This window comes from Pteropus vampyrus, unplaced genomic scaffold, assembly GCF_000151845.1.
Source record: "Pteropus vampyrus isolate Shadow unplaced genomic scaffold, Pvam_2.0 Scaffold160, whole genome shotgun sequence".
NCBI classification, from domain to species: Eukaryota; Metazoa; Chordata; class Mammalia; order Chiroptera; family Pteropodidae; genus Pteropus; species Pteropus vampyrus.
Genome location: NW_011888941.1, coordinates 584733 through 598561, shown reverse-complemented (window position 1 = coordinate 598561; position 13829 = coordinate 584733). Strand labels below are relative to the sequence as shown.

Here is a 13829-nt window from a genome sequence, read left to right as displayed (position 1 = left end):
TGCCTGGATTAAGAACCTGCTGTTAGGATCGCTCTACTACTGAAAGGAATCACTTGGAAGCTGCTAAAACAGTAGTTCAGAAACTTACTCTAAGATCATAAGCCAGCTTTACAACTGACTGTAAATAACATTACACTTTTCCTCATAAACAATGCAACACATGTGGACAGTTAATGGCAAAGTCCACAAAGGGGTTTAAAAAGCCAGCTTCAGCACCATTAATACTGATTCATAAGCTTAGACACAGGATTCCTACAAAAACAATAGTTAGCGATTATTTTTCTTCCCCTCCACTGAATTTCTTTTTAACACCTGAAGATGAATTCAGGGAAATACAAAAAAAAAAAAACCTATTTTTTGTTTCAGTACATTTTCTTTAGATACTTGCCAGAGTCAAAACCATGAGGTAGCTTAAACTACCAAAGGCAGCCAGTGACACAGAGCCCTTAGTGGTCCCGAAAAGAATAACCTGTACAGTTATGACTGATGAAAAGAAACACTTTGGGCTAGAAGAATGAGAATAGAAACACAAGGCCATGTGCAGGGCACCGGAGCTCTGCCCAAGCCTTACCCGCAGGATCTCTCTGGAGATGTAAGCTATCCAGTCTTCTTTGAGTGTGTTCCCTTTGGTGTTCTTCACAAGGTCTGTGATGGAGCCAGCCCCACAGAACTCCATGACCAGCTACAGGGCAGACAAGACACACTGTGAAGTAGCGAGGATATCATACACACTAGAGAAAAGCTAGGAAACCACAGTCTGACCCCCTCTTGCTTTTCCTAGAGATCTGGGCACATGGTCATTTTGGAGGCTTCCAAAATTTTGAGAGCATTTCACCAGCTGACTTATTTCACATTCGTATCTTTGGTCCAGGAGTTTCCCATATTCTATGGCACACCCTCCAGTGCAGGGAAGTGCTCCTTCTCACTCCGAAGCACATGGGCACGGGAGAGCCATTCTGTCCTTAACCAGTGCCCAGTGATCAGAAATCTAATATACTCACTAACATTAGTTCTCATCCACTAGAGTCAAAGATGTTTTAAAAACATACTGTGATTTTCAACTATGTTAACTGAATTTAGTATGAAAATGCTATTTTTAAACAAATAATTTTTTTAAAAATTCATTCTTTACTATACCTAAATGTTTGAACAATATGAACACGAGTATATTTTTAAAATACCTAGAAAATGAATTGAATTGACCTATTCTAAAATTTTAACTATGATGGGATTTGGGCAATGGAAATAAAAGTAACTGTTTCTCTTTTAATTTTTTAATTTCACAAATTTTCTACAATGGCTTTTTTAAAAGTTCGGAAAAGTATCTCTCTTCCTGCTTTCTAAGTCCAGTACCTTTGCTAACGAATGCGATAAACACAGATCTGACAGTATCCCAGTTTCATCTTCTTGAATATAAATATGTTTAATAAGAGATAAGGTTGAATGTATCAATTCTAGAAATTCCCCTGGAATGAACTGTTTTTTATAAACTTCTATCATTAATATTATTAATAAATTATTGATATAAGTTCATTTTCTTGCAATTTGTCTCTCACTTCCAGGTGATAAAGAAAGATGCATTTACTTGGCTTCCATATTAATTAATATCCATAAAGTTTTTATTGTATTGCTTTTATTTTCAAGCTCCAAATTTCCTCGCTATTTTGTTATGTTTCTTTTAAAACGTGCCATGTTATCTGTGAAACACAAAGTTAACTGTTTTTCAGGCAATGTGAAATCAACATCAAAATAAACATTCAGTGTAATGCCAACCAAGAGGCCAAGAAAGATACCAGCCACTACCCCGTTTTTCTTTGCTTTTCCCTCTCTCTTCCCTCTGGAAAGTCCTTAAGGACCTTTTAATACAACCCAGGAGGACACCCCACAGAACACAAGGAAACAGGTGCCTACCCAGAGCTGGTCATCATGTCCTGGAGGGCTCTTTTTAATGAAAGCACCGTAATATGTCGCAATATTTCTATGATGAGAATATTTCTTCAGCATATTTATCTCCAGTTTGATTTCTTCCTCTTCATCCTTAAGAAAAAATAAAAATAAAATGTACAACTTCTGAATGATGTGCATGATTTGATTTTCACCTCCTACAGGCAATAACGGAAGCCCCCAGTTCCCCCAGCAAGGGAGAGAGATCCATTCACTTTACCCTCGGGCCAAGAACTGGGGACTTTAAGAGGAATTGTCCCTCTGAAATGTGGTTACAAGCTATGCAAGAAAAACACAAAGCATAAAACGTAACGATGAATATAATATGGGAGGCAGTGTAGAGCAGAGGGCACGTGGGGTCCCAGCTCTTCCACTAACTATATGACCTCACGTAACTGATCTCACTTCTCTGGGCCTCAGTTTGCTCATTTGTAAAAATGGGAGGGAAGAAAAGAGAACTGACTGATAGTATTCCAACTAATTACTAAGAAAGGCTGTTTCTTTTCTAGAAACTACTTGCAAACATAAATCGCCCAGCACAGGTAGGCAGAGAAGGGTTACCTCTCACACGACAGCCTCACCCTCCGGCAAGGCCTCGTGCAGATGACTGAACACAGAGCAGCAAGCAGTGCAGGCCCTGAGTGGACTATGCGCTCAGTGAGAACCCACCACCCCCAAGGGAGCCAGGCATGTCCAACAAGTCCGAGCGACAAGTAATAAAACGCCACTCAGTGACAGTAGGTAGTTCTAGCCTCTTGCTTTATTAAAATAAGATGAGCGGGGAAAGAAATGCAGAGTTTGTGTGAGATCACAGGAGGAATGAAGGGAACAGAGGATGACACGTGCAGGTCTGAAAAATAAAAACAAGTCACCCTTGTGGCTGCTGAGGGCTGCCAGTGTCCACCTTTCAGATACACCCCTGGGGAAGAAACAGCACCAGCCTGCATATTCTGCCCCTTGTTGAGGACACATGACACAGAGTGAGGGTTCTGCCAAACCACCTGCTAAGAAGACTGACAGGTAGCATGAGAATGAAGGGAAAGCAGAATTAAAGTGAGAAAGAAAGGAGAAAGCACAGGAAAAGAGAAAATCAGCCTTGGTGAGCTAGAAAAGCAGTGTTTGAGGGAAAACCAACATCTTCGAGAAAAACCTGATAACCAGATTCCCCTCAGTAAAGACATTTAGTAGCTGGTTCTCTAAATGTCTTTACTTTTCTATACTGACACACTCCTCCCACTTAAAGCTGATGTTCTTCCCTCTCTAGGGAAGATTAGGGGTTCTGAGCAGTCTACATGCATGTGTGTGCAGGTATAGGGTAAAAGAGAAGACAGTGCATGTGCCCGCGTGCACGCATGCGTGCACACACACACAAACACACACACACTCACTCTGAAGAAACCTGCTATTGCAGCCTCACATCTCCAAAAACCATTCATGAGGCCTCGCAGACCTAAAATAAGTTTGGTTTGCACATACTGTTCTTTAAGATAAAAGCTGCAACATCACTCATCAGATATTAATGATGAGGCCAAATGAAAAAGAGAATACCTCTTAAAATACAACTTTAGTTGTACATTACTGCTTTAGAAACCAAATACAAAACATGTAATCATCTTAGAACAAGACTGTTAAAATTCTGTCTTCTAGCTTGGTTCTAAGCCATAAGAATTAGAATATTACAGCATATTTTACAATATTACAGGCATAGTTGTCATATGACTGATGGTTGATGACTGCAAATATGAAGCAGAGTCCCATGGTCAAGTACAGTCTATATAATAGTCTGTGCAATAATTCTCATTCAAATCCCATGTATACGAAAATTGCACCAAATACACAGCATTCCAATCTGTAATTTCAACATGGTCATGTTTAACATAGCAGTGAAAAATGTGATACTGAATAACTAGGATAAATACCTTAATTCTAAACAAAACTAGTGTTTAGCCAAGCTAGTATTATAGAGTAACACATTTTGATTTGGAACCTTTCTTTGAAGGAACTCTATACTCTAACATAAAAGAATAACAACTTTTATTAACATAAGGCACAAGGAAGCATGCCCAAACAGAACTAGAAAGCCCAGTTCTTCAAAAGCTTTATCTTATGTTCTTTCCACATGCTCATTCGAACACATAGGTTTCATTCAGTGACCACGACCTGTTGGCACATGGAGCCTGCCCTCTCCCGAGTCCCTGACAGGACCCAGGCATTCCTGAGCAGCCCAGGACAACCATTATAGGGCTCATCGAGACTGACAGATTCTGAACGAAACTCTGCACATGACTATGGCCATCAACACACTGTCCTGCCGGAGAGGCGTCTGGTGTTACACCTGGGGCCAGGCCTACGGTCAAGCATGCTGGGCCCTGAGAAATCAGTCAGATATCCCACCTTCCTTCTACTGGGCCATATCAGGGCTTAGAGAGTAAACTAAAGGTTTGATTGTTTTTCCTTTTTATTGATAATCAGTAAACCTACAAGAATCTGAGGTATAAAGACCACATAAAACCCAAAAGAACCATGTTGAATTAGAATAGAGAAAAAAAAAAATCAAAACATTGATTGTACTTATGTTTTTGTGGTAAGAACAGCTAATTACTTCATGCAACTTTGAGCATCTTCTTGGGTTGCACAGACTGCTTTATCGATCCACTCCTGACCCCACCTCTCGCTACTCCCCAGGACCAGCTGAACTACCCAAGGGTCATTATTACTTACAGCACTCTGCCAGTAGCTTTCACCTCTACAGAAGCAAATGCTACTTACATTTCTCCCATGAGACACTACCTGAGCAATAAAGATCAAGACTTACTGCTTCAATATATTCTTTTTATTTCTTTAGTGACATGAACTAGTAACTTCTAGGATCTAACTTGTTCGCCATACTTTATTTTAAAAAAATCAAGAGTTTCCATAGGCATTTGATGTTTTCATAGCCCACAGAGTTAAAATCTTACATATTTTATGCAATTAAAAATTCTTATAGGCTTAAATTCAGTACTGCCCACTAGTGTAAAAAACACAATGCACATATTGTTAATGCTGCTGTCAGGTCGTCACGGAATCATGTATGTCCCTGAATCTAAGATGCTGCTGGACAGACACACAATTACTTTATGTAACGAAACCATGACCCATGATATCCCTTCTCTTGCTTCTATGGTTATAGAATAGATGACTATTACACAACTCATAAAATAAAAAGGCATTTAGTACCAGTTATTGTCATTTACTCATGAGTGCCCACCTTGGAGAAGAAGCATCAGGAATGCAGAATCTGCTAGTGGCTTTGAGCCAACTACAAATAGAATCCTAATTATGACTAATGCTTATAATAGAGTGTTTCCTGTTGTCTTTAGAGTCATAATGAACCAACTTCTGAGCTCAAACCTTCCTTTGGCCATTAGTTCAAAACAAATTTGGTGGTCTTATTCCAATATTTAAATACCACAGCACCACCACTGGTACCAAAAACAAACTCATTTAGCCTGAGAAGATACAGCAGAAAACACTCAGGGGGAGGCGAGAATTGAAAATTTAAAACAACAACAAACCCACATAGGAAAAGAAAGAGGAATGGGCAAAACGATATGACAGAAGTTCATGCAGCTCATGTGTCAAGGCCGAGTCCAACTGACTTTGCTCTTCATTCTCTTTAGAAGGCCACAATCATATAGACAAATGAAGAAAACAAATTAAAGGCAACTTGAAAGAGGACCTTTTTGAGAGAAAGGTGAGGCCCCCTCTAGTTTTCTCCAGGAAAACTAGAAAACTCCAGGCAGCTGACAGCCCCCTCCGTGATTTAAGGCAGCTGATGCCAGTTAGCTTTTGAGTCTCTAACCAGTGGAAGCAAACACTCACAGAAAAGACCTTTGTCTCTGCCAGGAGATGTCTAAGCCAGGAGTTCCATCACCTTCCCTGGCTGCTAGGGATGGAGGTAATTCTCAAAAGCAGCTTTTATTGAAATCAAGCCAGTTATTAACCCTACGATGGCCTCTAAGTGTTCAAGTGAAGAAGAGTCGCACATCTCTCACCCTAAATCAAAAGCTAAAAATGATTAAGCTCAGTGAGGAAAGCACATCGAAAGCTGAGACAGGCCAAAAGCTCAGCCTCTGTGCCAAACACTTAGCCAAGTTGTAAAGGCAAAGGAAAAGTTCTTGAAAGAAATTAAAAGTGCTACTCCAGTGAACACGTAAATGACAAAAAAAGGGAAACAGACTTATTGCTGATATGGAGAACGTTTTAATGGTCTGTATAGAAGATAAAACCAGCCATAATAGTCCCTTAAGCCAAAGCCCAATGCAGAACAAAGCCCTAACTCCCTTCAATTCTATGAAAATGAGAGGTGAGAAAGCTGCAGAAGAAAAGTTTGAGGCTAGCAGAGGTTGGATCAAGAGGTTTAAGGAAAGAGGCCATCTCCATGACATAGCTAGATCTAAGATAATTAATGAAGATAGCCCCACTATCAACAAATTTTCAATGTGGACAAAACAGACTTTTCCTGGAAGATGCCATGCAGAACTTTCATAGCTACAGAGAAGTTAATGCCTGGCTTCAAAGGACAGGCTGATTCTCTCGTTAGGAGCTAATGTGGCTGATGTCTTTAAGTTGAATCCAATGGTCATTTATCATTCAGAAAAGCCTAGGGCCCTTGAGAATTATGGTGAATCTACACTTTTGTCTGAGCTCTATAAATAGAACAACAAAGCTTGGATGACAGCACATCTGTTTATAACATGGTTTATAAAATATTTTAAATCTACTGTTAAGAACCACTGCTCAGAAAAAAGGTTCCTTTCAAAATATCACTGCCACCAACAATGCACCTGGTCACCCAAGAGCTCTGATGGAGATGGGCAACGAGACTAAATGCAGTTTTCATGCCAGCTAACACAACAACCATTCTGCAGCCCGTAGATCAAGGAGTAATTTCAACTTTCAAGTCTTCCTATTTAAGAAACACATTTAATAAGTCTGTAGCTGCCACAGATAGTGATTCTTCTGACGGTTCTGGGCAAAGTAAACTGAAAACCTTCTGGAAAAGATTCATCACTCTAAATGCCATTAGGAACATTTGTGATTCATGGGAAGAGGTCAAAATATCAACATTAACAGGAGTTTTGGAGAAGCGGATTCCAACCTTCATGGATGACTTTGAGAGGTTCACAACTTTAGTGGAGGAAATAACTACAGATGTGGTAGAAAGAGCAAGAGAACTAGAATTAGAAGTGGAGCCTGAAGACATGACTAGATAAAACTCTAACGGATGAGGGGTTACTTCTAATGGATGAGCAAAACAAGTGGTTTCTTGAGACGGAATCTACTCCTGGTGAAGATGCTATTAAGATCGATGAAATGAAAACAAGGGATTTCGAATATTACATAAACTCGGTTGATAGAGCAGAAGCAGAGTTTGAGAGGGCTGACTCCAATTTCAAAGTTCTACTGTGAGTAAGATGCTACCAAACAGCATCACATACTACAGAAAAATTGTGAAAGGGGGAGTCAATCCATGAGGCAAAGTTCACTCTTACCTTATCTTAAGATATTACCACAGCCACCCCAACCTTCAGCAGCTGCCAGCCTGACCAGTCAGCAGCCATCAACATAGGGACAAAACCCTCCAACAGCAAAAAAGATGACAATTCACTGAAGGCTCAGAGGATGGTTAGTTAGCATTTCTTGGCAATAAAGTATTTTTTAATTAAAGTATATACATTTTTTTAGACATATGCTAGTGCACAATCAATAGTGCACAGTACAGTATAAACATAACTTTTATATGCACTGGGAAACCAAAAAAATCATGCGACTCTCCTTATGGTGATATTCACTTTAATGTGATGGTCTGAAACCGAACCCACGATGTAACCAAGGTGTGTCTGCACCTGCTACTGGGGACCCTAAAGTATGGCAACCGAAAGTGGGACCTGAAAGCTAGATCCTGATTATAACAGAAAGCAGATCTACCAGGTAAGGCCCAGTGCAACCAAATCAAGCCCTCCACTAAAACACTTGATTGTAATGGAATGAAACCAAAATGTCACCCCAAAATATGCTTCTTTCACATAAGGATTATTTTGAGCTAAAGGTGCTTGAAAAACATTAGGTGCAAGCCAGGCACTCTGGCCTCCACTTTTCTTTCTGAAAGCAGGAAATAAAACTCTGATGTGAAGAATGCCTTCTTTCCCAACTAGAAAAAACTTATCACCAGAGATAGAGAGCTGAGGCTGAGAGAATTCTGTACAAGCAAACCTTGTTAAAATAACTCTTATCTTCTTTAGTCTCTCCACATATTTTAGTTACTTTTCCAAAATTGCCTCTCTTTATTCAATCAAGTATAAAAGCATTTGGGTTTTACCACTTCTTTGAGTCTTCATTTTTCTTGGGAAGACTCCCCACTTACAAATGACATATGCATGATTAATAAACTTCTGTTTCTTCTCCTCTTGCTAATATGTCTTTTGTTACAGGGACCCTGGTTAAGAACCTAAAAGGGTAAAGATTTTTTGTCCTCCCCTACATAATAAAATTTGTAATTGTATTATGAGACAAGAAAAGGAGCAATAATCCAAAAGGCTCAGAAGATTACATTCTATGTTACTGACATCAGCATTTTGCCATTCACAACCAGCGTGCGTGTATATTTAGATAACTACACACATTTTCATGAGTCTACAGAAAGAAAAAGAAAGAATGTTACAACGATCATCTCTGGATTATAGATATTTTCTTCTTTAAAATACCTAATTTTCTTCAATTGACATATGTTATTTTCCTAATTAGAAAAAAAAAAAAAAAGTTTAGAATAGAAGAGTTAGCTCCGGAAGAATTCAAGATGAATTTCTTTCTGGCATCCATACGGTCCTCCATCCCCAAGACTAAAGGTCTCCCAACCCCCTCTTGGCTATTCTAGAGTCACTGCCCACCTCCTGCTGCGGCTCTCTTACCAGCGGTCAGTTAGTTATGCAGGGCGGCTGACGGGAACCTGAAGAACTAGAGTCTTACTGGCTACTCTGCCTCCTCTTGGGTCAACGGCACCATGGAGCTGGACCTTGACTTCATGGTCATTTCTCCCTGCTTGCTACGATGCTACCAATCCAGACCCATAACTTCCTGAGATCAATGATTTCCGAGTGTACGTCTTTCCTGAAGCAAAGGAGGAGGTAAACAGAGCCCAGGATCACCCGTCATGCTGTGTCACCTTCCCGACCTGCCACAGACTCTGGCCTCAGTCCAGTCAAACCCTTCCCTAAGCCAGTGGCAAACTCCATGAAGCTCCCACAGTGCAAGTGGGAAGAGAACGCTGCACGCTCTAAGTGTCTTGCTTTAAACTCTGAAAACAGGCCCAAGTAAGGAATGGCAACAAGGGCACAGCTCTGAGAAGGTATGGATGTGACAGCAGAGTATGTGTCTGCATTTCCTGCTGGATCCACCTGTGTGCTCACACGTACAAGAGCTCCTCGTACATATCTGATGTGGCAAGTCAGACACAGGTGGGCTGAGCTCCCAAAAGAGTCTTCAATTAAAAAAAATGGAGGGAACTTCTGTTCCTGGCCAAGACGGAGTGTCAAGGACCAGATTAACCCTCCCACTTTAACTAAAATTAGACAAAACACACAACAAAACAGCGGACATCAGGCAGTGAGGACAGTGACCTCTGAGAGATGGGAGACGTGAGGGAAGCCCTATAACTGCCCGGCTTACTGCCGAGAGAGAGAGTCCAGACTACAGCAAAGGGACAGGAAACCCCATCAGAGCCCAGAGGATTCCATGTTAAGGAGACAGAATGAGAGGCTACACAGGCCACGGCAGCTGGGCGTGCAGGACAGAGACCAGAGAGGTCTCTGTGCAGGGCACAAGCAAGCTCTGGGGCTCTGAGGAGCCCCTGGAGTATTCAGCAGAGCCCTGCTCGATGCATCTTCGTGACGAAACTACCAGGGAGAAAACCCCAAAAGGATGGGGAAACGACGCCCAGAGCTCACAAGGAGGGGAAACAGTGCCTGCAACCAGTGACCAGGAGAAAAACTCATCATTCTCAGGAAGCTGGGTAGAGCATCCAGGAGGCTCTTGCTCGATCGTGGAGCAAAATGAGCCCTAGACTAAACGCTGATCTGATCTGGACAAATGAATCTTAAAAGTATCAAACTGTTTTCAAGTACCTAACTCCATCCCAGAGTAAAGCTCAAGAACGTTATGAGAATATAAAACATCCAATCCCAATAAGATAAAAATCACATGTCTGGCATCCCATTAAAAATTACCAGGCATGCAGAGAAGCAGGAACAAATACCCAATGGGGTGGAGGATCAACCAAAAAGACCCCAGAACTGACACAGATGACAGAATTAGCAGATAAAAACACTAAACTGCCTACTACCTACACCCCTGTAGGTAGTAACCATTATGCCTTCCAGGTATCTGACCATGAAAAAATGACTCAATTTGTTTTATATGATCCATTAAATTGGAACCGAGTATATCCAGGAAGCAACAACTTGGACTTAGAGATGTTTCAATCCCTCAACCAGGGTCAAAGAGTATAAACCCCACACATCATATAGATCGTCGGTTCCCACTTTCCCACCACTAAAAGAATATAATCATAATTTTTAAAAATTTAAATCATACATAGGAAAAACTCGAACAAAATTAATGTGTGTAAATCACCCTGCTTTTGATAAGATCATTAAAATAATTTTTGTTTGATCACAACTGCTAAAAGCAAGCCATTAGTTTATGTCTAAATCAAAAGTACAGAAATTGCCAAAATGAAGCAAGTAACCCACCAGATGGACCATGCATGGAGAAGTGCCAGGGGAAGGAGGGGGTGGCAGCTGGGGAGGGAGGGTATCTAAGGGCCAGTATTTATACAGCTCAGTGATTTTCCAGTTCTTAAGGACTTTAGTAGCCAAGCCAGGATTTTTGGTATGTCTAATAGTTTTACCTTAATCTTTCCCTCACTCTTCCTGTCTCCCCAATTCCATCTTCATAAGCTACCCTAATTTCTGCTTATATTATCCTGATATGTTGCACGATACCCCACAGTAGGTGAGTAGAAAAAGGAAAAAGAAGAAATTGAACAATGATCACCTAGAGAAAAGTAGTAACATCTGCCTTTGGGAAACTTATCTTTCAAATGTGATGGTGCTTGTCAGGAAAGAGAAATTTGCTACAGTCGTTGCTGAGAATGATATTAATCAGCTGTATTCCACAGCTGTAAATGGTATTCCCATGTTTCAACTATGCGCACTGTGTCTACTATGCTTCATTCTAGCGCTGTCATTGTGAGACACATTCTGAACACAGTATGTATTACTGCTGATATTGAGTACTATTCTTAGTTTATCAGAAAGTCATTTTTCTTTTGAATGTGATTTTAAAAGATATCCAGGATTATTGTTTAAAATGTAAGTTTTATTACATACAGGAATAAAAAGTGTTTTCCAAAAAATAAATCTTTAATTTTAGAGTGGAAGGCGGTAACACAGAGTTAAAGTACTCCAGTTTAAACGGGCAACCAAGAATAAAGTTTCCACAAATCTTGAAGATATAAGTTCATATCCTACCTTAACCTTGCTTCTTTTACCTCAAAGAGTTCCCCCATAAAACCAGCGATGAGCCAGCTGTACAGTAATTACAGAAAGCAAAGGACAGGTGCAGATTCCTTTTTTAGATCATCAGAAAGACAAGTGATTAGCAAACTTTTTGTTACTAATCACGTAAAACTTTAGGGTAGTCTACTATACACATACTTCACAAAATGGCAGGAAGTCATTCTGTCTAAAAACAGCTCATTAAGGATCATGTTTCTTAATCCATTTTTCCTCCTTCCAAACACAGGCACACGTGCTGGTGCATGCACTGTGAAAAAAGAAACTGCAGGCGGCAGTCACTGGAGGAGAGAGATGGAAGGCCTGGGGACACTCCACCAGCTCTCTCTATGTCAACAAACGGTGACACTCCCCAAAGGACAACGCAGGCCTCCCTTTCTCAGGCGCACCCTCTCCCAGCATCCGAAGCAAAACACATGGTGAGTTTGTGCGGAGCCTCCTGAGTCAGGTTGGCCACCGTGGAGTAACTTCTGAAACCGGACCTCTCACAGAGAGCAAGAAAAAGAACCACAAATTACCATAGGCCAATTTTCAGGGTATCAGGGGCTGGATTTCTGCACAGGGAGAAAGGTAAAAGGAACAAATGAAAATAAACCACCACCAGCATGAACACACATGCCAGGTAACTCCCTCAAATGGCACCTCCTCCTCCAAGAGGAAAATAGAAACCAAAATGCAAACCAGTTACATGTCCAAACCATTCTCTCCAGAGAAGACTCTGAAAGGCCATTCACCAACTCAAACTCACAAGCACAAAGAAAGGCATTACTGTGTTGGAACCTGCTCAACTCATCCACCTCTACCCAGCAATACAAACCACCATCTTTACCATCTGCTGTGACCTAAAAATGAAGGCTAAGAAGTTGCTATGTTACTTTTCTTGACAACCTTTAAATAAGAACCACGTGCCTCCGTATGCCCATACATTGGTACAAATGCACTGGATCACCCACTTCTTAACAGACACTGCCGGCATTAGAAAGAGCAGAAACAGGACTCGAACATCAACGACTAGTGACAGTCACAACTGGCTTTCCTGGAGGGTGAGGAAGGCCTCCCAAGGGAGACCTGACAGACATAAGGGGGCTGGGAAGAGCCTGCAGAAAAGAAACCCACACAAGAGGAAGCAGAGTGTGCGCAGGATGAAGCAAGAACACTCAGGCTAGCAAAACCATGTGCACATTCTCCAAGCCTGGACTGCGTGAGTTATCAAAGAGACAAAACAAATTTGTAAGAGAAATCAAGACAAGCCTCTCCTTCCTGCCAGGCTCAGTAACTGGGAACCTCACATCTGAATACGTCGATGGTGCCCGCTCATTGTGCATGGATGTTTGCACACTTGTGTACACTCAATAGCTAGTCTATCGAATACTAAGCCTTGGGCTAAAAACTGGTACACAAGAGTGCTGCAGACTCTGTTTGCGGAACTAATTAGGCAGACTGTTCTATCTGACTACACAAAGATAGAGAATGGGGTAAAAAGACTGTTTAAAATATAAGGTTCTCTAAGGCAAACGATCTTTACAAGGAAAACTTTAAAATCAAAGGAAAAGAAAAGAAATGCTTCAAGTTGAGAATCTGGAGTAAATAAAGGGTTAATTTGGAGCTTGCTATTGGGAGCTAAGATCCCCTAAGTGGTTAATTTTAACTGAAGACAATGACACCGTTAATTACTTGGGGGGGAAATCATAAAATCCAGGTATAGGAAGTAAAAATTCTAAAAACTTTTGTGTTTTGAAATGGTATTTTGAACTTATTCAGATATTATAAAAACAAGTGTCAATCCAGAGAAAAGACTTCCCCATAAGTGCCAATGCAAGCGCTAACAAGGTTCAATGATTACATATTATGTGTATAAATCACAGCATGTGTAAATTCAAAATATAACATAACTACATTAATATGTGCACATTAAATATCTATATAAAGGAAAAACCTACAATGCTACTATGGAATCTTCCCTAAACACCTTCTCAAAAAATGTATAAGAACCATGAAAAAATGCATCTCAGCTACTGCAATCCTTGTGAGATTTCAATCAAAAATAAACTGACTGGCCAGTCTTCATTGCTATTTTCACTACTTGTTATATCAGAACGGCCGTTTCTTAAACTTAGCATAAAGAAAATCAGCACATATCCATCGGCACTGGGTGATTCACAGGTACACTCGGTAAGACCACAACACTTTCAATTCACTGAAACCTTCAAGTCTGCACAGAAAACCACCTTGGGCTCTCGGATCCCTTGGGTGGTCCACATCGAGTAC

General features: G+C 40.7%; 1 protein-coding gene across 22 annotated transcripts in view; it reads right to left on the bottom strand.

Annotated features, from left to right (window-relative positions):
- Window positions 1-13829, bottom strand: part of MAP4K4 (mitogen-activated protein kinase kinase kinase kinase 4) — a 177010-nt gene that overhangs the window by 67936 nt on the left and 95245 nt on the right. For all 22 annotated transcript variants that reach the window (XM_023536600.1, XM_011370102.2, XM_011370107.2 and 19 more), the window contains exons 3-4: window positions 1912-2037; window positions 572-682 (exon numbers count right to left, since the gene is read on the bottom strand). In XM_023536600.1, the coding sequence (XP_023392368.1) occupies window positions 572-682; window positions 1912-2037 (237 nt within the window). The remainder of the gene's footprint in view (window positions 1-571; window positions 683-1911; window positions 2038-13829) is intronic.